This window comes from Carettochelys insculpta, chromosome 15 (genome assembly GCF_033958435.1).
Source record: "Carettochelys insculpta isolate YL-2023 chromosome 15, ASM3395843v1, whole genome shotgun sequence".
Taxonomy (NCBI): Eukaryota; Metazoa; Chordata; order Testudines; family Carettochelyidae; genus Carettochelys; species Carettochelys insculpta.
In genome coordinates this window covers 23853395-23878156 of record NC_134151.1, presented here as the reverse complement: position 1 = coordinate 23878156, position 24762 = coordinate 23853395, and the positions used below count along the sequence as shown (strand labels likewise).

At 47.0% G+C, this 24762-nt stretch overlaps 1 protein-coding gene and 1 long non-coding RNA gene across 3 annotated transcripts in view; one reads left to right on the top strand and one right to left on the bottom strand.

Annotated features, from left to right (window-relative positions):
* The window catches only part of LOC142020983 (uncharacterized), a 59108-nt gene extending 36665 nt beyond the window's left edge, over positions 1-22443 (top strand). The window contains exons 3-8 of one of the 2 annotated variants that reach the window (XR_012647586.1): positions 10800-10952; positions 11726-13070; positions 15060-15192; positions 16022-16217; positions 16955-17182; positions 19116-22443. This is a non-coding gene — a long non-coding RNA (uncharacterized LOC142020983). Of the gene's footprint in view, positions 1-10799; positions 10953-11725; positions 15193-16021; positions 16218-16954; positions 17183-19115 lie in introns of both variants that reach the window. The other variant, XR_012647585.1, reaches the window with a different exon arrangement.
* The window catches only part of FNIP1 (folliculin interacting protein 1), a 129644-nt gene that overhangs the window by 13286 nt on the left and 91596 nt on the right, over positions 1-24762 (bottom strand). The window contains 5 exon segments of the mRNA XM_075009316.1: positions 3505-3674; positions 7175-7321; positions 22452-22537; positions 23309-23510; positions 24091-24226. Coding sequence (XP_074865417.1) covers positions 3505-3674; positions 7175-7321; positions 22452-22537; positions 23309-23510; positions 24091-24226 — 741 coding nt within the window.

Sequence of the window (24762 nt, the reverse complement as noted above, 5' to 3'; positions counted from 1 at the left end):
CTCGAGGGGCCCCCGGGAGGAGGGGGTGGGACACCCCGCAGCAGCAGCAGCATGTGATGGAGTGGGGGGAGTGCAAAAGGGAGACTCATGCTACATACGAGCAACAAGAGCCGATTAGCTCCCAGGGGCAAAGGATGATCCTGGGGCTACAGCGGGCAGGTGACACCTCTGCCCTGAACAAAGAGGAGGGAGGAGCTGAGCTGGCTTTGAAATGGTGGGGGGAGGGCGGGGGCCGCAGGCAGAGGCTAGGGGAAGGGAGAGCTGGAAGGCAGCCAGCCTGAGGAGGGGGAAAGCTACACCCCAGAGGGGCACCCCTTGGGGTCTTCTCCCCAGGACGGGTTGGAAGGACTGTCTCTTCTGACAGCTGGTGCTGTCACTCCTGGGAGAAACTGGGCATCTGTGGCCTAAGAAACCTTTCCTGTCAGACCCTGCGGAGTGAAGTGAGAGTCGCTCCCACCAGGGGACGGGGTGCAATGCAGGGGGACCCCTGAACCCCATCCATCACAGCAGCATCTCCCGGGGATGGGGAACCTGCAGCACAGGGCTGCGGGGACAAAGGCCATGGCTCGGGGCCCACACTAACGCCTGTCTCCATTCTTCTTCCCCCTCTCCTCTCCTGTGTCCCGCAGCTGCACCATCGGAAGGGCCGGAAGAGAGCGCCGGCGAGGCATCAGTGGTCCCGGAGACCCCTCCGGGGCCATCGCTCCAGGCAAGCCCCTTGGCCGAGGACCGACCGGCCCCACGGCGGGCTAGACGGTGGACCCCGCGCCACCACCAGCCGACGGCGACGGACCCCCAGCTGCTGGCCATCCACCGTCGGCAGCTGGAGGTGGCGGAGCAGTGCCTGCGGGTGGAGCAACGCCGCGTCGAACTGCAGGAGCAGGCGCTGGCCTGGCGCCAAGAGGCATGGGGGGCCTACATGGACACCTTCAACCGCCTGGTGGACTACCTGGCCCCCCATGCCGCGCCGGCCGCTGCAGCGCCCGCCCTGCCTGCTCCACCCGCTGCACCACCAGCTGCTCCGCACGTCGCCGTCCCGTCCGCCGTCGCCCCGCCACCCACCACCGAGGGCCGGAGCGCCGAAGGACCCCTGGAGCCAGCTGAGACTCGCCAGGCATATCTTCCGGTCCGCCCCGCCCCCAGTGAGCCCCGGACAGAGCTGCGGCCGTGGCGGGGCTCCCGGCCGCCCACGCCCAGTGCCGGAGTTTAGGGGCGAGGGGCCCGGGACGTGGCCCCCACCTTGTATATAGTTGTGACTTGTGCCCCCCGTTTGCCCCGTCCCCCCCATGTAAATAGTTCTCCCCTTTATCATCCCTGGTTTTCTTTTTATTAGTGAACAAACTTTTTTATTACTATTGTTTTATTTGTACACATTACTTTTGTTACACACGTTGTATATAGTTTGTTCTTGTTTTATTTATAGTTAAAAAAAAAAAGTTCTAAAAGAAAAAGCAGTTTAAGTTCAGCCACAAGTGCGTGCTGTCATTTGTCCAGGAAAAGTGTGTGTGGGGGGTGCGGTTGGGTGCTCCATGGTGTGGGCGTTGGGGCAGGGAGTGTTGTGGAGGAAGGGGTGGGCAGTGGGGGGCCTGGCAGAGTTCACCCCGCGGCCTCATCATCGAAGTGGGCCCGCAGAGCCTCCCAGACCCGGGTCCCTTCGGGGTCCACCTGCCGACTGGGGGCAGCGGGTGGCTGCATGTCGGCCCTGCCGGCCTCCACAGCCCAGCCCTGGAAAAAGGCCTCCCCCTTGCTCTCCACCAAATTGTGCAGGGCGCAGCAGGCACCCACAATCAGGGGGATGTTGTTGGGGCCCGCATCCAGGCGGGTCAGGAGACATCTCCAGCATCCTTTCAGGCGGCCAAATGAGCGCTCCACCACCTGGTGCGCGTGGTTCAGGCGCTGGTTGAAGCGCTCCTGGCTAGCGGAGAGATGGCCCGTGTACGGGTGCATGAGCCAGGGCCGGAGGGGGTATGCCGCATCTGCGATGACGCAGAGGGGCATGGTGGTGTCCCCCACAGGGATCTCCTGCTGGGGGATGTAGGTCCCCGCCTCCAGCCGGCGACACAGGCCCGAGTTCCGGAAAACCCGGGCGTCGTGGGTGCTGCCAGGCCAGCCCACATAAATGTCCTGGAAACGGCCCCGGCTGTCCACCAAGGCCTGGAGGACCACAGAATGGTAGCCCTTGCGATTGATGCAGCATCCTCCACTGTGTTGCGGGGTGCAGATGGGGATGTGAGTCCCATCCAGAGCCCCGAAGCAACTGGGGAAGCCCAGGGTGGCAAAGGCCGCGATGGTGGCATCTGGGTCCCCCAGCCTCACGAGCCTGTGCAGGAGCATGGCATTGATGGCACGCACAACCTGCAGGGAAACCACATGGGAGAGCACCAATGAGGGGTGAGCAGGGTGTGCGTGGCCCGGCCCTGCCCTGCCCTGCCCTCCTCTGCCCTGCCCTCCCCTCCCCTGCCCGGGCCCCCCTCCCCTGCCCTGCCCTCCCCCCGGTAGGTTCACTTACCTCCATGAGGACAGCCCCGACGGTGGCCTTGCCGACACCAAACTGCTGTCCCATGGATCGGTAGCTGTCGGGAGTGGCCAGCTTCCAGACAGCGATGCCGACCCGTTTCTCCACAGGGAGGGCACGCCGCATGGCAGTGTCCTGATGCCTGAGTGCGGGGGTGAGCCACTGGCACAGCTCCAGAAATGTCTGCCGGCTCATCCTGAAGTTCCTGAGCCAGCAGTCGTCGTCCCACTCCTCAAGCACCAGCCGCTCCCACCAGTCAGTGCTGGTGGGGTAGCTCCACAGCCGCCGGCGTGTGAGGCCGGTGGGGGGGTGCTGCAGGGTTGGGGGTTGAGCCCTGCTGCCCTGGGGGCAGCTCCTCCTCCTGTGTAGCAAAGAGGTGCTCAGCTGCCTCCCGCATGGCATGGATCAGGGCGAGCCCTGCTCCTGCCGGGAGGGCTGGGTGGACCTCTGGCTGCTGCTGCTGCTCCTGCTGGGGGTCCATGCCTGCGTCGCCCGGGGTGTGTGTGCCTATGGCTCCTCAGACCGCGTGCTGTGCAGGCTGAGTGTGTCTGGGAGGGGCCCTTTAAGGGAGCAGCTAGCTGTTGCCCCGGAAGCGCTAGTCTGCCCTGTGACCCTGTCTGCAGCTGTGCCTGGCATCCCTATTTCAATGTGTGCTACTTTGGCATGTAGACGTTCCCTCGCAGGGCCTATTTCGATGTGGTGCTGCGCAACGTCGAAGTTGAACATCGACGTTGCCAGCCCTAGAGGACGTGTAGACGTTATTCATCGAAATAGCCTATTTCAACGTTGCTACGTAGGCTTCACGTGTAGACGTAGCCTCTGTAAGCTTGACCTATAGCACTGTATCTTGGTTGGAGGGTGTAGGTTTTTGTTTCTGTTTTTTTTTTTAAACTTGCAAAGGATAAGTGGGACTGGTTAGCAGAACCACGGCATTCACACACATGTATATAGTTCTCTAACAGATCGTTTGATGAGGTTTAAAGACATACCTAGTTGTGCCCACAGCGGGTTGTATGGATGAGTCTTCGCCAACATGTCCACACTCTGGGAGGAATGCTTTTCCAGGAAGATTTTTATAGGTGGCTGTCCATTTGGCATGACTGTTGGGACCCAGGCCAGGTGGTTAGTCAGAATTGCAGTCAGAAGGGCTGGTAAAAATCTGAAAATGAAACACCCAGAGTCATTTTTTCCAATCTGGCATTAACAGCATTAAAGCAACAGCAATTCTAGAATCAAGAAAAAGCAGCAATGATAGCTTCATAGTGAAAACCAGAGACTGTATAGGCCACTCAGCCTGCTTTGATTTCTTTATGCATCAGTCTGGAAAAGAAAATGTACTGTCACAAAGTGAGAGAGAGTTATTGGAAGGCAGAGAAAATTGAAACTGTAAAACATTCCCATATTATGGGCCTCTTAATTCCTTAGTATAGCAGTATGATGACACTTCATTCACCAGTGAGTGAATGCAGAGCAAGCTGTTTATTGTAGCCATGTATTACGCTAAATAATCCCTGAAACCAAAAGATGTGGGGAATACATTTAGTAATAGTACACAGAGTGCCATACTGTCAATAGAACTAATAGCGAGTAGTTTATTATTAGAGAACACTACATGGCCTGTAGAATTTCTGTCTAAAGGTAAAGGGAGGGTTTTAACAACTTTGATGTTCTATTTTAGTAAATCTTACACTGCCCAGTAGTTCTTCAGTATCAAAAAACATCTTGAAACACTAGTTGTTTAGCTTTCTTACAGGACTAAAATTGGATGAAATTCTATAGTCTGTGTAATGTAGGAAGACAGATGAGACTACAATCTAAAGGAGCAATCCTTTTGGGTCTTAAACTATGTGACTGTATGAAAAAGAGCATCTCAGGAAAGACGGAACCTTTATACTTATTATCAGATCCTGGAAACAGAGAGATACTGTGTTTTGTGTACAACAGTTATGCAATTGAAAAATGACAGTGACTTGCTTTCAAAAAATGCTCCATGTTTTGTGTTTTGTTATCAACACATAACTCTGTGATAATCAGCCAGGAAAGGTGCATCTCTAAGAAGCAAAATCATTTTAATTTGCCAGGATAAGAAGCTGGACAAACAAGCTTTGTGAAAAATCTGAACAACATGATTTACTATAATGATATAACATAGTTATTGATACTGCATGGATACCAACTTTACATTCTAATATGAATGAAGTAACAATCACTGGGAAGACATTAAATAATCCTTTTGAAAGATCATATCAAAATTCTTCATCTGAAACAGGATTTTATTACATCAGATTTGAGTTTAACATACTTTCACTCCATCAGCACGATAGCAAAACCTACAAAGCAAAATATTTTATTCTATAATCACATTTCAATTTTCAATTTGTACAGAAATACTACATTAAAGCGTTTGAAAAGGCATCAAGGTAACACCTTGTTGTGTATAAATATTCTTCTAAGGCTGCATTTTCTTTGATTTTTGTCCAGTTTTGTATTGCAGCCAAATGGTGTTTTCCATAGGCCTTTCTTTTGCAGAGATATTAGATGTAAAGGGAGTTGTTCAGGATAGAAAGAGACCTTGTATTTTGCAAATATTTGAAGTGTTGTATGCAGATAGCACTATAAGTAAACAATAACACCACCACCACCACCACATCTATAGGTAATGCAATGAGATGGAAAGTTTAAAGAGGTAATATCCCAAATATTTCTAGTGGCTCAGTAATGTTAAATTGAGTTCAGTGGGGCAGAAGCTCTTGCTGAATGAAAGCATTACAAAGAGGTATGTTACTTTAGTTTGAATTATTTTCTGTAGGCAGTATTCTGTACAGATCGCTGATGCTGTACTGAAAGTAATTTCCTATGCTGAGAACTGTAGGCTGAGTGGACATTTTAAAAAGTCACATTTGCTGGGGAGAGAGAAACCGTATGCAGGGAAAGACACAAATATGACTGGATCCAGGAGGTTCTGACCTGCAAAATGCCATCTTCCTGCAGTCAGTTGTTAGGCAGTCAACTGTGGGCAAATCTTAGAGGGGAAGCAGTACCTCAGAGAGCTTCTGACTTCTAGTTGCATTATTCATTGGGCATTATTTTTTTCATATGTTCCTCTCCCTTCCTCCAACTCCAGCAGTGCCAACCAAAGGAGCGTCAGGAGGCCACTGAGCTGGAGAAAGAGTTAATAACTCTCCAGTTCCCCTATGGATTTGTAATGAGAGGTGCCCATGGACCTCGTGCTGGTTGGCTGACTACAATTTGAGCCCCTAAAGAGAAAAAAACAGACCCCTCTGGCCATGCGTAGAAAAGTGTTTAAATATAGATTCATAGATGTGGATTTTGCTGCCTGGAAAAAATAAGGTGGAATGAATGAATGGAAATTCAGAACAAAACTAGAAACCCACAGGTGTTGAGTTTGACTCCCCCCGCAATGTATATTACAGGTTGAACCTCTCTAGTCCGACGCTCTGTGTTTAGCAAACCACATAATCTGGCATGATTTTAGTTAGCTGGACAACCGCTTATCATGGGTGTGGCCAGGTTTCCCATGGTCCCATAAAGTTCATTAACAGCCAAACTTTTGCTTCTCAGTGTTCAGTGCTGTTATTTAGCTGTAATTTACCCTAAGTGTCTTCTAAGAGCCCAGGAAGCTGTGGAAGTGTTAGTAATGCTTCTAGTCAACGTTGAACTCTCACAGCCCAGCAAATTCTCTCATTCGGCACCGGTCAGGTCCTGAGGGTGTCAGACTAGAGAGGTTCAAACTGTAGCAGCTTTTCTACTGAAAATAACTGAGTTACATCAGTGTAAAACTGGTATGACATTGTGGAAAACCAGGCTCACACACTTCCATGCCGCTAATACCTTCACTGAAGCATTTAAAGGTCTGTGCATTGTGTATGTTCAATCCTGCCCTGTTTAAAACAAAAACAAACAAAACCACACCAGAAAAGTTGAGTTAACGAAGAACTTTCTCATTCTCAATTCTTAGCACCTGCTTAAGGCTCTCTCTCTTTGGGCTCAGTGTTGAGTTCTAATAAAGCACAATTCCTTATTTATTCTTCATGAGGCACTAGGTTTTTGTGGAAACCAGACTACTAACAATTTATGATCAGACACTGCCACCCCCATTGGCACTTACTGAATTTCTGACCTTGATCATTACCACTCTTCGACTGGTTTGGATTTCACAGGGGCCTGTTCCACTTCTCCTCTCATACACATGCTCCCATCCCTGGTTTTCAATAGCCATCTTTTGAAGGCTTATTCTTGAGTTGGGATGTCATGAGATTGTGAGGAAGGGTTATTTAAGAAGGGATTTTTTGTTTTTTCCTGTACACTTTCAGGGACATCAACCAAGCAAAAAAAAAAAAAAAAAAAAACTCAGCAGCTGCAAGTCTCAGAGCCCAGGTCAACTGTCTAGGGCTTGGGGGACTCATGATACAGAACTAAAAATAGCAGTGTAGACATTCAAGACTGGGGCTGGAGCCTTAACATCTACACAGCTATTTTTTGGCTTAAAGCACGGCCCCTGCTGGTCTTCTTTTGCAGCACTGAAGCATTGCTCAGGCTAATTATTTCATCAGCCTTTGTCAATGTTAAAATCTGACAGCACTGAACCTCCCCCCATTCCCCTTCCCCCACAAAAAATCCCTAAGCTAAACAACTTACTGATTTTTGGAGGCATTTTCCATTAAGAAAGTGAACTCCTTCATGAAGCGATGGCACAACTGATTCTTTTCTGGGGTCCCCGACATCATGGTAAGCCAGACAGGTTCACCAATACGAGGCATGGTATAAAGATTGCAAATAGTTGTTCTAAAAGAAATTCAAAAAGGAACAGTCATACAGGTAAAGAATGTATTACAGTATTTAGTTCCACTTCCTGTTTATGTCCAGCATAACACTTTTGTTATCAGCTATAAGCCAAACTCCTCAGAAACTAAGAACCTTTTACTAACTACACTGAATTTACCTTTTCCACTTCTGTGACTGAATATAGCCCTTCTCAAACAGAACTGATCTCAAACAAAATAAGACTCAGTGTCAAGATTCAACAGTTTCCCTCTTTAACATCAAAGGAATTGAAAGATTCAGCAATTAATTGGTTTAACATTCTTTTTTGTTTGAATGAATACATGTCCTGCTTTTTATATATGACATTTAAACTATATAAATCTTCCCAAGTCTGACTTCAGGTTTTGTGTGCATATAACTTACAAAAACTGCATCTAAACTATAATAATAAATAATAATAATAATAATATATGGAGATACACTCATAGAGCTGGAAGAGAGCTTGGGAGGTCATCAAGTCCAGTCCCCTGCCCTCTTAGCAAGACCAATCACCATCCCTGACAGGGTTTTTTTTTTTGTAAAATATCTATTTGCCCCAGGCCCCTAAATGGCCTCCTCAAGGACTGAATTCACAACCCTGGGTTTAACAGGCCAATGCTCAAACCACTGAGCCATCCCTTTTTTCAAAAGAACAAGCAGAGTGCCTACACTCAAAGGCTACGTCTACACGTGCACGCTACATCGAAATAGCTTCTTTCGATGTAGCGACATTGAAATAGTCTATTTCAATGAATAACGTCTACACGTCCTCCAGGGCTGGCAACGTCAACGTTCAACTTCGACGTTGGGTAGCACCACATCGAAATAGGCGCTGCGAGGGAACGTCTACATGCCAAAGTTGCACACATCGAAATAAGGGTGCCAGGAACAGCTGCAGACAGGGTCACAGGGCGGACTCAACAGCAAGCTGCTCCCTTAAAGGGCCCCTCCCAGACCCAGTTGCACTAAACAACACAAGATCCACAGAGCCGACAACTGGTTGCAGACCCTGTGCATGCAGCATGGATCCCCAGCTGCAGCAGCAGCAGCCAGAAGCCCTGGGCTAAGGGCTGCTGCACACGGTGACCATAGAGCCCCGCAGGGGCTGGAGAGAGAGCGTCTCTCAACCCCTCAGCTGATGGCCACCATGGCGGACCCCGCTATTTCGATGTTGCGGGACGCGGATCGCCTACACATGCCCTACTTTGACGTTGAACGTCGAAGTAGGGCGCTATTCCCATCCCCTCATGGGGTTAGCAACTTCGATGTCTCTCCGCCTAACGTCGATTTCAACTTCGAAATAGCGCCCAACACGTGTAGCCGTGACGGGCGCTATTTCGAAGTTGGCGCTGCTATTTCGAAGTAGCGTGCATGTGTAGACATGGCCAAAATGTGCTATTTTGATCCAAATCGAAAGAATATGGCTCTTCTTCTGGAAGCCCTCTTCCACTCCCAGATCTCTTCTTTGGAAAGCTTCTTTTCAAAAAGTGGGCCCTTTTTTTAAAAGGGCATTCTTCATGGTGCCGGATTTTTCGATCCTGGCCCATTCTTTTGAAAGAGAAGGGCCTGTATGGATACACGCTATCGAAAGACTGGCTTGATCTTTTCATCTGTTTTTTTGTGTATGGGCGCGATCTTTCAAAAGAAGTTTTGTTTTTTTTTCCTCAGAAGAAATCTTCCAGAAGAACTTCTTTCAACAAGATTGCTGTAGTGTAGGCATAGCCAAAGTGTTTTAATTTGCTGCTTAATTTAACATTTGAGTAATTGTATCCACCAAATTCATAGTCTATGCATATTCAGAGAGACACATCCATTAATTCTTTGCATGTATATTTACTGCAGCTTATTACTGGACTGCAGGGCTACTGTATCTATCCAAACCATTTTAGTCTTACAGAGCACGGTAAATATATGATTAGAGGTTTGGCTGTTTGCTAAATCACCTGATTAAAATCATAATTTCCCAGCTTTCCTCTCCCATCCTAATGAATTTTAAGTATAGCAACATTAAGCAAAAATGTAAACCAGCAATATTCCAGTGTTGTCAGCAACTTTGAAGAAGTCAAAGGAAATGCCTACCTGCTTCAATTACTGGTTTTCCCACAACTACTTTTTTTTTTTTTTTTAAAAGACGAATACACTGATAAGTATCTTTCATTTAACAAGGACATGCAGCGCTCAGTTCCTAGTATAGCACGAGTCAAATTTCTTGCTAACAATGGTGTTCTTCAAAAGCCCCGACCTTATCCTCTACTAGGAATGGACACTTCTAAAGTAGCAATCTGACAGTTATGTATGCCCAGCAAGGTGAATGCACTCAAGAAGCAACTGTCAAAAAAGCTGCACCAATGAAGATTTAGATGAAGCTCTCTCAGAAGTGAAGAAGTGCCAGATGAAAGCAGCTGCGATTCAAGCCAGTGGAAATACTCTAGTATGACAGTAGAATTCAGAGATAGAAGTCGTCCCCAGGCAATTGGAAAGGAGAAAAAAACCACACACACACACACACACACACACACACACACACACAAATGAGAAGAACCCCAGAGCAGATGGAAAATTCTCTGCCCAAGCTGAACACAAAGGACCTATCAAAACTTCCAACATATTGTACAGTGTTCAGAAAAGCAATCTGAGGGAGGGGCAGGGGCTTTTTTTCCTTTCTGTTAAAAAATGATTCACTCTATTGATTTTCATTTTTAGAAATAAATCCCACCACGTGAATAGTCAGAACTGTCCCTCTCTTCCTCAACACAATTTAAAGTAATAGCTCGAGTCTCAGTTACTCCATTTGTGCGCTCATGACAGGAGAGAAGTGGGATGGGAGATTAAGAGGGGAGGCACCTTTGTGCTCACCATATTCTCCAAAACCCTGCATGTCCCTCAAGAGTTAAGTTAGTGCCCCAAGGCTGCTCTTTTTTAAACTCTGCTTTCTGTGGCTCTGTCTGAGCTCTGGGAAGCAAAGAAGAAGTGGTAGGAGAGTGTGCTGTGGCCAGGGGAGAACATGGCCTGGGGCTATAGGGGGCAGAGTGTGTATGTGCTGAGGCATCAGAGCTTGGAGGTCTCAGACACACTGCTGCTGCTTCATTGTTCATTATGGTAAATCTCCATAATTAAGAGTTATAGCTGGACATAGGAATATTAAAAGAAAGCCTCCCACTAGCCCTGATTCACATCCCCTTCTTTTCAGTGGTATTTCCATCCAGTTAATTGACCGGGAGAGGTCCTGAGCATCAGAATGCATATTTCAGAGCTTAAAACTGGTTGCAGAATCTACACTGTGAGGCAGAGCAGACCTTAAAAAACTGGAGGTAGTAACATGCAGTAAACTCCTCTGTCCTGTGTTAGTGCAGGTTAACACAGAATCAAGTCCTGTGCAGCTGTTCAGCTGTTTCAAAAGGAAAAAGAAACTATTTCTACACTAAAACCAAGATATTAAAATATTTGTTTTTGTTGAAAGGCGAGCTTCAGTCTTGTGACTTGTTATTTACTATTCTGGTAACCGAGGCTGCATCTGCAACTGATAGTGTTTCCTCAGAGACAGATCAGATTCCACTGGCCACCTGCCAGCAGGCATGTGACTGCAGTAAAGGGAACCTTCAATACCAGACATGTAAGTAATGGCAGAGAAACCAAGGACAAGGATTAACTGCTTTGCAGCTCTGAGGGTGGTGGTGGGAGGGAAATCCCTCCTTTAACTTCTCAGAGATATTTTCTCAAACAAACTGATATATATTCCTGCTTTCATCGATGATCATCCGTGATCTGCAGCAAGCATTGCATTTAAACAGCACACTTCCCCCCTGCTCTGCTAGTCAGACCCTAACCTCCCCAATTCTGCACACACATCAGTGCCTTGAAGTGACAAGAGTCAAGGGAAGCTCACTTCGTGGGGGCCTCTTTTCTGGTGTAGATTCCAGTACATTACAGGTGGTTTACATGTATAAATTCTTGGGAGCATCTGAACTTTCGCCTAGAACTCACAGACGCTCATGCACCCTGTTGGGGGGTGGGGGGAGGCATTTTCCTGGCAGCACAGGGAACAGTAAAGAAAATATCATCTGTCATAACAGATACCACAGCTTTCAAAGCATTCACAAGCACACACAGAGCCTTTGAGGAGCTATGCTGTATAAGTCTCCATTTCTGTGTGTATATTCAGCTACATTTCTGTGGGTGCAGAGCACACTTAGCACACCATGTTAGCTACCAAAAAAACAAATAATCATAACGCTCATTAAGAATCCAATTGTACTCCCTTGGAGTAGCACTGCCTGTAGCAGCACTGTTGCTGACTAGTTAGACTTGGACTCTATTCCCTGTCATAAGCTCACTGTGACACCTTGAAAAAATTCTTTCACCCTTTTATTATTTGTACTACGGCAGCTATATAGGATCCCCATTGGGACAAGCACTGCACAAACTCAGACCAAAAGACTTCTCTCCATGCCTCAGACTCTCCGAATACACCTTCATTACACTGGGGATTGACCTGGCAGCGCTCAATCACCAGGGCACTGATTTATCGCATCATTGAAGCACAATAAATCATTCTCTGAATGTGCCCCCAATATCGCCAGCACTTCAGCAAAATGAGACGACTAGCCAACACTGACGGGAGAGGAGCCCCCCATCAACCTTATCACATGAAAGAAACTGCAGTGGATATGTCAGCTTCAGCTACGTAATTTGCATAGCTGGAGTAGCCTGACCGTAAAGGTAAGTGTAGAGAAGGCCTCAGGCTGTGAAATGGGGATAAGAATACTTCCCAACCTCTGAGAGGCATTACAGGGTTTACCCTATGTAAATAAAGCACTTAGGAGGTTCCTGAACACAAAGGCCACATCTACGTGAGCAGCGTCTGTTGACAAAACTGGGCGTTTATTGTCAAAACTCACCAAGCGTCTACACAGGTAAAGTACTCCACCGAGAGTTTGTTGACAAAACTCAGCTATTGGCATCATTATCCCTGTTCCTGATCAGGTATAGCACCTCTGTTGACAGCGTTTTGTGAGTGCCTGTGCAGACGCCTCTGTCGACAAAGAGGGCTTCCGGTTCCTGGGAAGCCCTGTTTGCAGAGTTTCTGGTCAGCCATTCTGTTGAGAGAGGGCAGGGCAGGGCAGTCTGGCTGCTTTCTGTTGCTAGAGCAGCTTGCTCTTCCAACCTGTTTTTTTGTGTAGACGCTATCTGTTGACAGAGGAACTGCCAAGGTTTCTCTGTCGATAGAGGCTGTCCATGTAGATGTGGCCATAGTGTTATTAAAGTAAATCTTAAAAGATTCTTAAGGTTTGTTTTTGTTTTTTTTTTTTGCTTTTCTTTTAAGATAATACTGCTTTGCAAAATTCATTAACACACTTCTCCTCTCCCAGTCCATTTTATTTTCCTTTTTAAAATGGGCAGTTTTCATAGAATCATAAGACTAGAAGGGATCTCATGAGGTAGAGTCCAGCGCCCTCCCTACAGCAGGATCCACCCTAACTAAATCATCCCATCTGGGACTTTGTCAAGCCGGGACATAAAAAACTCTCGGGTTGGAGATTCCACCACCTCTCTAGGTTCTTTAGACAGGAAAAAAATTTCCCTTAGAATGCAACATGAACACATCTGTTCTTTTTTTGTCACCATCCCCACTGTTGTCTTGGGAGAGACCCTGCAATATACAAGACTCGGACAGAACTCTCAGGGCCATCCAGCACCATCCGTTTTTACACAGAACTCTCCTTTGAAAAAGGTAATGTAATCTGCTTAAGTATCACATACAAAATAGGCCTAAGTCTGGCACAAGCATGTCAGAGGAGGTGCTTTCCTTGGTATGTTTTTAATATTTCCTCATCTAGCTGCACATTTGCCACACAAGGAGATGCCACATGGATACAATTCAAACACATAATCAGTACTCGTGACTTGGCCGGTAGGGTTTTGAGAGCATCTGAATGTGCCTGAAAAGAGAAGTTGCTCACCTGTGTAGTAACGATGGTTCTTCAAGATGTGTCCCTGTGGATGCTCCACAGTAGGTGTCGGGCTCGCCCCGGCGCCGCAGATCAGAAATCTTTAGCAGTCTCCGTTGGGTCGTGCATGCGCCGATGCACGCTGGCCCTTCGCGCGCCTTCGGTCACATGCGCGATCCGGTCCCCGCCAGTTCCTTGACCAACCGCCCCGGATGCTTCTGAAAAACGTGAAAACAGAGCTCCGAAGCGTGGAGGATGGGCGGGTAGTGGAGCACCCACGGGGGACACATCTCGAAGAACCATCGTTACTACACATGAGTAACTTCTCTTTCTTCTTCGAGTGGTCCCCGTGGGTGCTCCACAGTAGGTGACTACCAGCAGTGACCCCAATTAAGGAGGTGGGTGTCCGCTTATGTGCAGCTTGCCCTTGACAGGACTGCTGTTGATAGGCGTGTATCCTCATCGAACACCCGGTGCATGGCATAATGCTTGGCAAAGGTCTCGTAAGATGACCAAGTCGCCGCTCTGCAGATGTCTTTCAGCGCGATGCCTTTGAAGAAGGCCGTCAACATTGCCATCGCTCTGGTGGAGTGACCCCTGGGCGGAACTAGCAGAGGGGTCTTACTGAGCTCATAGCACAGTCTTATGCAGGATACGATGTGATTTGAAATTCTTTGTGAGGATAGGCCTTCCCCTTTCGACCTGGGTGCGAGAGACACCAGGAGTCTGTCCGTTTTCCGGAAGGGCTTAGTTCTGTCTATGTAGAAGGCCAACGCCCTCCTTACGTCTAGTAGGTGCAGCCGCGCCTCTTTGCTGGAGTTGCGAGGCTTAGGATAAAATGAGGGTAATACTATTGGTTCGTTAATGTGGAACTCTGAGGAAGCCTTTGGAAGGAAGGCCGGGTGTAATCGTGAGATCACTGCTTCTTTTGAGAATACTGTGCAGGGTGGCGTTGCCATTATTGCTGAGAGTTCACTCACCCTGCGGGCTGACGTGATGGCGAGAAGGAAGGTTGTTTTCAGGGTAAGTAGCCGGAGGGGTACCGTGGCCAATGGCTCAAAGGGTGGTCCCGACAGGGTGTGGAGGACCAAGTCCAAATTCCATGACAGCGATAGCGGTTTCCGAGGGGGGTACAGGTTTACCAGCCCCTTTAAGAACCGTGTGACCACAGGATGGGCGAATATGGTTGGTCCTTCCTCTTTATGTTGAAACGCTGATATAGCTGCAAGATGGACCTTTAGAGAAGATAGGGAGAGTCCATCTTGTTTTAGCTCCAGCAGGTAGTCTAGAATTGCAGTTACAGAGATGCCCTGAGGGGCCAACTGCTTGGAAGAGCACCAGGAGATGAATCGTTTCCACTTTTGCGCGTAAGTCCTTCTGGTGGAAGTCCTTCGACTGGACTCCAAGATGTGTTTCCCTCCCTCCAAACATGTGCTCTCTAGGGCGCTGAGCCATGGATTAGCCATGCCTGTAGGCGGAGTCTTTGAGGGTGTGGGTGCATGAGAAGGTCCAGCACTACTGGTAGGGGGAGTGGTGGGCGGCATGATATGCGCAGAAGTAGAGGAAACCATTGCTGTCGGTCCCAGGTTGGGACTATCAGTATTATGTGTGCTCTCTCTCTTTTGGCTTTCTCTAGAACCTTGTGAATGAGTGACGTGGGAGGGAACGCATAGAGTAGAGGGCCCTTCCATGGCACCGTGAAGGCGTCCCCCAAGGATCCCTGTCCTATGTCTGCTCTGGAGCAGTACTGAGGGCATTGTTTGTTGTTGTAGGTGGCAAACAGATCAATTTGGGGAACCCCCCATTTGTGAAAAACTTGTTGGAACAGATCGGCACGGATCTGCCACTCATGCGTGAGCACAAATCGCCTGCTTAGCTGGTCCGCCTTCACATTGTGGACACCGGGTAGGTGTGAGGCTTTCAGCGTTATATTGTTGGCAATGCACCAGTTCCACAACCGGACTGCCTCCACGCATAGTGCACGGGATCTGGCCCCTCCTTGTCGGTTGATATAAAACGTGGTGGTGTTGTCGGTATTTATCCCGACTACTTTGCCGTGCAGGTATTTCCGAAAACATCTGCCCACGTTGAACACAGCTCTGAGTTCTAGTATGTTTATGTGCAATGTCCTTTCCACGGGGGACCATAGTCCCTGAGTTACTTTGTTGCCGATGTGTGCTCCCCATCCCATGTGGGATGCGTCTGTCATAAGAAAAATCGCGATTTGTGGCTGGTGGAAGGGCACCCCTACTAGTAAGTTTCTGGGGTCTGTCCACCATGCCAGAGACCTGCACACCTCTGCTGTGGGTGATACTGCCCTGTGGATGGTATGGACTATTGGTTTGTAAACGCTCGCCAGCCAATGCTGCAGGCCCCGCATATGCAGCCTGGCATTCTGTACCATGAACATGGTGGTCACCATGTGCCCCAACAATTGTAAACATGTTAGGATTGGCACTGTGGGGCTGTACGTCATCACTTGTACCAGGGATTTGATAGTGCAGAAACGGGCCTCGGGCAGGTATACTCTTGATGTAGTAGAGTCTATGCATGCCCCTATGAACTCTATATTCTGCGTAGGCTTGGTCTTTGATTTCGAGAGGTTGATAATTAGGCTCAACGAGGCGAATGTGTTTGTAGTGACATTTATCATGCATAGGACCTCTGCCTTTGAGGCCCCTTTCAGTAGGCAGTCGTCCAGGTATGGAAAAATGAACACACCCTGTCTGTGTAGGTAAGCTGATACTACCGCCAGTGTTTTGGTGAACACTCTGGGTTCTGAAGAGAGACCGAATGGAAGAACTCTGTATTGGAAGTGCTCCCTGCCTACTGTGAAGCGGAGGAAACATCTGTGTGCCGGGTGAATAGTTATATGAAAATACACGTCCTGCAAGTCGAGGGCTGCAAACCAGTCTCCATCGTCCAATGCTGTAAGTATGGAGGCAATTGTAGTCATCCTGAAACGCTGTTTGCGCAGATGCCGGTTGAGGGCCCGTAGGTCCAGGATTGGTCTCCAGCCCCCCGTCTTCTTCTCTGTTAGGAAGTACCAGGAGTAGAACCCTTTCCCTCGGAATTGTTCCGGAACTCTCTCCGCTGCCCCTATGAACATGAGATGGTCCACCTCCTGTTTTAATCTTGTCTCGTGGGAGGGGTCCTTGAAGAAGGACTGGGTGGGCGGTTTCGGTGGGGGTAGTGACTGGAAGGGGATCGTGTATCCCGTGGCTATAATCTCCAGTACCCATTTGTCTGTGGTGATGTTTTGCCATTGAGAGTAGAATGGTTTGAGCCGATGGTGGAACATGTGTTGGGATTGGCATTGAGGGATGGTATTCATATTGCAGTCCTTGACATACCCGTCAAACTTGCTGTCTCAAGGCTTGCCCTGAGGGTGCGCGACCTTGCTGGGGGCGTCGTCTGGGGGCCCTATACTGTTGCTGCTGGTGGTGGCACCCTTGGTCATAACTCCGTTGGTATTGTGTACGCTGAGGTTGATAAGCATAAGCGCCTTTGCTGGGGGTAAAAACTTCCTCCTCCCGTACGGAGGGGTATATATACCCAGGGTCCTAAGCGTGGTTCTCGAGTTCTTGCTGGAGTGTAGGACCGAGTCAGCTGAATCTGCGAATAACTTCTGTTTATCAAATGGAAGGTCTACGATTTTTGTTTGCAGATCTCTGGGAATGCCGGACGTCTGGAACCACGATTCCCTATGCATTACCACTGCTGTGGCTGTGGAACATGCTGCCATGTCTACCACGGCCAGGGCAATCTGGACTCCTGTTCGTGAGGCCACATAGCCCTCTTGGACGATTGCTTTTAGCACCGGTTTCTTATCCTCTGGAAGGAAATCCATGAGGGAAGCAAGTCTGGAATAACTGTCAAAACTGTGGTTTGACAGGTGTGCTGCATAGTTTGCCATTCTGAGTAGTAAGGTAGAGGAGGAACAGACTTTCCTACCGAATGTGTCTAATTTCCTCGCATCTTTTTCTGATCCTCCTGATTTATATTGGGGTGTCTTGGATCTCTGCTGTGATGATTCGAGTACCAGGGAATTTGGTTGTGGGTGGGTGAACAGAAATTCCATGTCTTTGGCTGGAACAAAGTATTTCTTATCCACCCTCTTATTTGTGGGAGGGATGGAGGCTGGAGTCTGACATATGTTGGTGGCTGATTCCATAATAGCTTCATCTAGTGGGATAGCAATCTTAGATGAAGCTGGGGGTCTTAAATTTTTCAGGAGTTTATGATGTTTCTCCTGCACCTCCGCTATGTGAATGTCCTGTGTTTGTGCTACCCTCTTGAATAGTTCTTGGAATTGCCTAAGGTCGTCCAGGGGGGAAATATCCCCAGGGACAGTCCCCTCATCTGGGGAGGACGAAGAGGCGTCGCTATGATATACCTCCCCTAATTCCTCCGATTCCTGGATTTGTTCATATACTTGCCCTTTTGAGGATTCAGAGGGGAGGTCCAGGGCCTGTGGACCAACATCCGCCTGGGGAGGCTGTGTGAAGGGGTGTTGGTGAGGTGTGAGTGGGGATCTACCCCTGGACCCCCTGTGCCGGTGTTCGGTATGGTAGGGATGGCCATAACAGCAGGGGCAAGGGCCCGGTGACGGGGATCTAGACCATAATCAGAAAACGTACGCATGGGGTCTAGACGAGCGTAACCTCCGTGATGACGCTGATAGCAGTGGGGATGCTCTGTCATAGTATTCATAGGGGTCCCTACTGGAGATTGGCGAAGGTTTTCTGAGCCAGGGGATGGTGGTTGCAGGAATGGGGATGGAGGTCTGAAGCAGGCCATTGGAGTTGCTGCCCAATGTATTTCTGGGGGGGAGCTAGGCGATAACGGCAACGCGGTGGTCTCCGGGGATGGGCTGCGGTGACGTGTTTTGGCCTTTGCTTTCCCCCGTCCCTGCGCAGCAGGCGCTGCCCCCTGCTGTGCCGGGGACCTCGGCACCGTTGTGGGTACTGCGCTTGGTGCCCCTGTGCACAGCGCCGCGTGGATAGCTTCCTCCAGCACCATTGGGTCCCGTGCTGGGCACCCCTGCTCTGGCGCCATCAGTGCCCAGGGCTTGGTGCCGTGGGAGTTAGTGCCGCCGCTGCCGGCGCCTGCAGCGCCCCCAGTGCCGACTGCTTAATGGTCGGAAGCTCCGGCGCAGCTGCGTGCGCTACAGTCATCCCGCTTTGAGCAGCCCGCAGGTCAGAGGCCTGTGCTCTGCTCGTCCTGCTCACAGGTGTTACCGGCAAGGATCGAGCTGGAGAAAGCTTCCTTTGCTTGTATACAGAGGAGGTTAGGGAAGCCGCCTTCCTCTTTTGCGACCCTGAGGGCCCCTCCTTATGGGGCTTCTCCGATGGTTCAGGTTGGAGGGCCTTATCAAATAAAATCATTTTCAGCCTCATCTCCCTGTCCTTTCTGGGTCTGGCCGTGAGCTTGGAGCAGTGAGGACATTTTTGTGGAATGTGGGTCTCCCCGAGGCAACAAATGCACTCGCTATGCCCATCTGAGGCAGGCATGGCCTTGCAGCATGATGCACATTTCTTAAACCCCAGCGAGGACATCTCGGCCCAGGCGTTTAGTCTTTGAATGTTAATGGGGCACTTAACAGCTTATCAGTCCCGGAAAAAGACAACGTTCGCGGCTTTTAGGATAGCAGACCGCTTAAGGCGGCCACCTCCGTTCTTCTCTTTCTCCCTCTTTTTTTTTTTTTTTTTTTTTTAAACTATAACTACATTTAACGAAAAACAACTTTAACAATGCTAACTAAAACTATCAAAGTAATAACTATTAACAAGATAAACAAAATTAAGAGATAGTTTTATCTTTCTCAGGTGTTGGAGCCAGAGTGGAATCCGTCTGCAGCCGTTGGTGGTTGAGAAGGAACTGGCAGGGACCGGATCGCGCATGTGACCGAAGGTGCGCAAAGGGCTGGCGCGCATCGGCGCATGCGCGACCCGACAGAGACTGCTAAAGATTTCTGATCTGTGGCGCCGGGGCGAGCCCGACACCTACTGTGGAGCACCCACGGGGACCACAGTACTGTAGATTACAAAGCCCGTTTCTACGTATCTGAGCTCTGAAGACAGCCATCAGCCGCTGAGTCTAGGGTTAATAGCTAAATCCATCAGTAGTTTAAACAATTTAAAAATGCTTTAAAGGAAATAGTAGTAAAAAGCAGATTGAGAGTTTAGTGCTGAACTTTTAATGCATTCATTAATATCAAATATTTGCAGCAAGAAAAAAGATTCAGTCTGGGCCACTCACGGAAACTGCCTGTCTCTACTACACCAGCATAAAGCTAACATAAAGCCATTTTCCCAAGATGTTGCCGGATGAGTGTGTTCCGGATTAGAGAGATTCAGCCTGTATCTTGGCAAGTCACAAGAAAGTACCCTCCCTTCAAAATGTCCCTTAGAGATCCCCATTTGCGTGGGCAAGGGCGATCAAGGGTGTTGCAGGTGATCGACTAGCTGTCCCATGGGAAAGGAGGAAAGAGTCTGTGATATGCAGCATTATGCTATTTACTGCGGAATTACGCTCACACAAAAAGCTGACATGGAGCATGTGGAGAAGGGAGAGATTCAAGAAAAACAAGGCAGGTCCCAAAATGTAATCATGGATGCTGCCCGTACACATGGTAGGAAGAGTAACTCCCTCAGGAATCCTTCTCATACCTGCTGCCCAGAAGAGAGATTTGTGAGGCAAGGGGGCTATGTGTGGACCAGTCTCCTTTTCCCTCTGCCCCAGACAAGTGCATCCATTTATCTCTTAGCTCCTCGATGGTGAAACAGGGAGCTCTGCTTTCAACAGATATAAATTAATCTTGCACCACTGCATTCTGTGAAGCTCTGCTGAGTTATACCAGCTGAGGATCACGTCAAGTATGTTGTGTTCTTCGCTGTTAGCAATGGGATAGACTAGAATTGGCTACACTCAGTGTGGGGCGAATGGTGGTGTAACGTGCCCCCCGCCCTGACAAAAATCACAAAACCAAATTTGCTGAATAATGCAGAAATCAAATCTAGAAGACATTCTATTTAACAGCTTGAGGATTTCTGAAACCATTAATCCAGATGTTGGTATTTAGATGCACGCTTTTGTTATACTTTTTTATTTAAATAAAAACCACAAGTACAAAATGAAAAGTGTTCGCTAACAGTACTGTCTGAAGTACACAAGTTACCATACAGCACTACTCTCCTACACACCCCAGAGAAATGGAGTTCTAGAAGGCTGCCAAGGAACATTTGTACATGCATCACTATTAACACACACAGTTCAAAAATAAAATCATCCAAACAAAGGCTGCCTCCCTAGGTAATCCATAGTGCATTTAATTCACCTAGTTACACTGCAAGGGAATAATATTTACACCAGCATAAAACTCGTAGTCCACATCCACTTCTATTGAAGGTTATGCAATCAACATGTCACATGAATGATCTGATGATATTTTAAGTCTCAGAAAACAAGCTGGCTGATCCTGCCCTATAGAGTGGGGTGTTTTATTTACTTTTCCACTTGCACTTTCACCTTACAAGTACACAGACGGGAAATTTGAACTTCTCTTTCAACCTGTGCTCATAACCTGCACTTCAGCTGGAGCACAACCTATCAGAACTTACTTAGACAGGAAGAACCCAGGCGTGTTCTCTCCATGCTGTGCCTTGCAGAAGCACAGCACACACTGCCGCCTAAGCCACCTTTGAATCTGACAGATTTCCCAGTGCCAGCGTGCTCCTAGAAAGAGCCTCCAGGATAGCATATGCAGCCCAGGGGGTGCTCACCATACTATGCATTACAGGTCTGTCCCTCCATCCCGGACAGACAGTTGTCAACATAAAGCAGCTGCATGCAGAACTAAGGATCTGACTTATTATGAGATGAAAGATTTTTGGAAAATACAACTGTGCTATTTGCACTTAAATATCACACAATTCAAGGATATTCAGTCACACTGCAGTACTTGTACTGACTGAAACTAAACTGTAAAATCTTTTTGTTCTCTCAGATGAATGGTCCCTCAGGATCTTTCATTGCTAACAAAAACACCTGCTGAGTTAAATGTGGAAGACAAAGGTTAACTGCATTTTTACAATATAATGCTGCCTTCAGCAGGGCTTATTCAATGTTGTAGTTCTGGTCTGTCTCTTTTTAGGAGCATCCTGTCATTCCTACCTAATGATTAGAAACAGAATGGTTTTATTTTTCTTCACCCATGCTACCTGAATTACTGAAGGAAAATGCCAGTGATGCACTCTTCTGTGCTTACTTCTCAAAAGAAGTAAATAGACAATAGATTTTGATTCGCTCCTCTTTATTGTGCAAGTGTCTAGAGATGAAAACTTAGACTTTTTTGAGAGATGTTCCTCCCCTCCAACAACTACCTGTCAGAAATTCCTTTGGAGCAATATCTATAGTTATCTTCAAAGGTCTGAGATAGGGGAAAGGTTATGTCCTATTCACAGATTAGGATAAGATACACTAGAACAGTGTCTCTCAACCAGTGAGTTGGGACTGGCAGGGTGAACCGTGAAAGGGAAATCAGAAGGGATGTGAAGCATTGAAAACTTTATCAGAATGTAAAGTAGGAAGAAAAACCTTGCCTGTTCCCTACATAGCCCTGTCCTTTCACAAGCAAGTACTCTCTGATATATTCTCAAAACACACACCCAAGTAAATTATATTTTGCAATGGTAATATTAATATAATTTTCACCATGACTTTTACAATAAAAGTTAAGTGGGTCTCGTGTGTGTGTGTAATAAGTGTTTGTCAATCTCAAAGGATCGAGACAAACTGCATTACAGATTGAACCTCTCCAGTCTAGCAACCTCAGGACCTGACCAGTGCTGAATGAGAGGCCATGGGGGGTCATTATTGTCTGGCACATTACCAACATTTCCACTGCTTATTGGACTCTTAGAAGATATCTGGGGTAAATTACAGCTAAATAACAGCACAGAACACTTAGAGCCAGGACTGGTGGCTGTAAACAAACTTTATGGAACCATAGGACACTTGGCCACAGCTATGATAAGCGGTCATCCAGTCAACTAAAATCATGCCGGGTTACGGATGAGAGAGGTTCAACCTTTACGAAAGATCTGGAAGCACTCAAGCACATTAAAAGAACAGCAATAAAAGATTTAAGACCAAATACTCACCTAAATTCATTTAGGGCATCTACAATTCTGTTATATGCCAAACTTCTTTGACTGGCATCAGCTGATCTACGGCTCATTTTCATAGCCTTGAAAACAATCATTAAACAGATAACGAACACCAGGCATGGTTACAGAAGCCAAGAAAATGAAAAACAAAGTCATGTGTTTGGCTTTATCTTTTATGCAACCAGTCAGGCGATAACTTTAAGAAAAAAATAAACATGATAAATGCTGGTACATTGCCAACTTTCATATGTAGAGAGAGCCATACAAGGAATGTGTATTTGCAGTTTCTTTTCTGCACTTTTAGACATTCAAGCTACAAAAAGGTTCAAACTTTTCATACTTTGACTTTCATTGCAGTAGCATATTCACTGCACAAACATTCCCCAGATTAGGGGTTTGAAATGAATCCATCAATCTATACTTTATATGTAAAAGCTAATCAGCAAACTAAAAAACACTGAAATTATTTGGAGCCATGAGGCTCACTGAAGGATCCTGAACCTGCAAGGCAATCCACCAGAGTGAATTCTTGTATTGTTGAGGGAAGGAGGCAAAGGAAGGTCTAAGCTACCTTTCGACCTTGCCAAAAGATGAAATTCCAGTGCAAGTGCAGCCTAAGGATTGTTCTAACTTCCAATGATCTATGCAGCATAATGCTCATGCTTTGTCTCCACTGCAACACAGTCTCTATGCTGTTAGTAGGACACTGGGTTAAAGACCTGGGTGACTGAGCATAAATCATCTCTGGTATAACTCCATTAGCAGAGACTGTATTACAGATATATTAGTAAAATGCAAGAAAAATAAATAAACCCATACAGAAAGTTCTCAAACCCCAAAAGACTGCTTACCTGTTCTATTGCACTCTTCAGTTTGTTCATGTGACTCTCAAAAAGAGGGAAATGTGAGAAAAAAAACTCATGAAATTTATTATTTTCCTCTTCATCCTTTGAAAGTGAAAATATCACACCAATTGCTATCTTCTTTTTCCTAACAATTCCAGGGCTGGTACCAGTGCTGTCATCTGACAAATTAAAGCTTTCCTCTACAGACCTTTAAGGGAGAAAAACAAAACAAAAACAAAAACAAACAAAAAACCTTAAGTAATTCATTGCTTTAAATGTCAGGTTGAATTCTTAACTAATTAAATATCAGAACATTTAACTTCAGCAAGCTCCTTTTGTTTGCAGTTGCTGTTAAATTATCTTCCTTGGTGACATCAGTTTTGTTACTCTATAAAAGCACAACACATGATTGAAAGATAGGCCTCAAATCTCACAGTCCAGTCCTGAAGTTTGTGGAGTTCAGAACAGGTATTTCAATTCACACCCATCTTTGCCAACTGTTTGCTTTTTTAATTAAGACCTCAGAGCTCCTTCTCTTCCAAGTTTCAACCTATATTTTTATCTGTCTGTATTTTGTTGGCAGTGTTTTTATTATGTGAAAAGAACAATAAACACTATATAGAGATAAACCATGTAAAGCACCAGAGATCCATTTCAGATCTCACTTACACCAGTATAAATATGTCATAGCATGTAATAGTTTTACTTGGGTATATGCCAAAGCAGAATTAGATGAGAAGAATCTGCAAGAGGGGGAGATAAAACCAGCTTTATCATCACCAGCTCACCATCTAGGGAAGACCCCATTCTCCAAGCTTGTGGTCTGACTGCGACGCCAGCGTCTTTGGTAACTACTGGCACAACTTCTGGTAAGTGAAGAGCCCGGGGAAGGAAACGGCGTGATAAGCAGACTGCTAAGAGATGCTGTAAGAATTGGGAAAAGAAAAACTATTGAAGCTCTTTCTACATAGCTAAGCAACACAAAAGAAGACTATTTGGGAAATTATGGTAGCAGTTATAGGGACCCCACTAAAGGCATCTCACATAACTCAAACATCTGGCTTGTCTCTCCTGTCTATGTGCATGAAAAATATCCAATTTATGGCAAAACCAGTAAAATATACCAGGACTGATGTGCTGGAATAAATGTTAAAACCCCCCAGTAAAGAGATAATAAGCAACATAGGCACTGTGTGTATATGCAGATACCCTGTACTGTGTCTACAGCCCCATGTGGGTGAGTGAAATTTCTTCAACAGATAAGAAAGTTGGTAGTTTCAATCATTTAACTGCTCTCCAAAAGCAGAGATGAAAACAGACAGGAAGGGTGGCATATTAGATGCAAGTCCCAGTGTCCTGAGCTTACTGGGGGACATTACCCATTCCAGAAGCTGTAGATTATTATACCCTTCAATAATGGGGGGATGCAATAATTCTGAACATGTTATGAGTTTGATTCG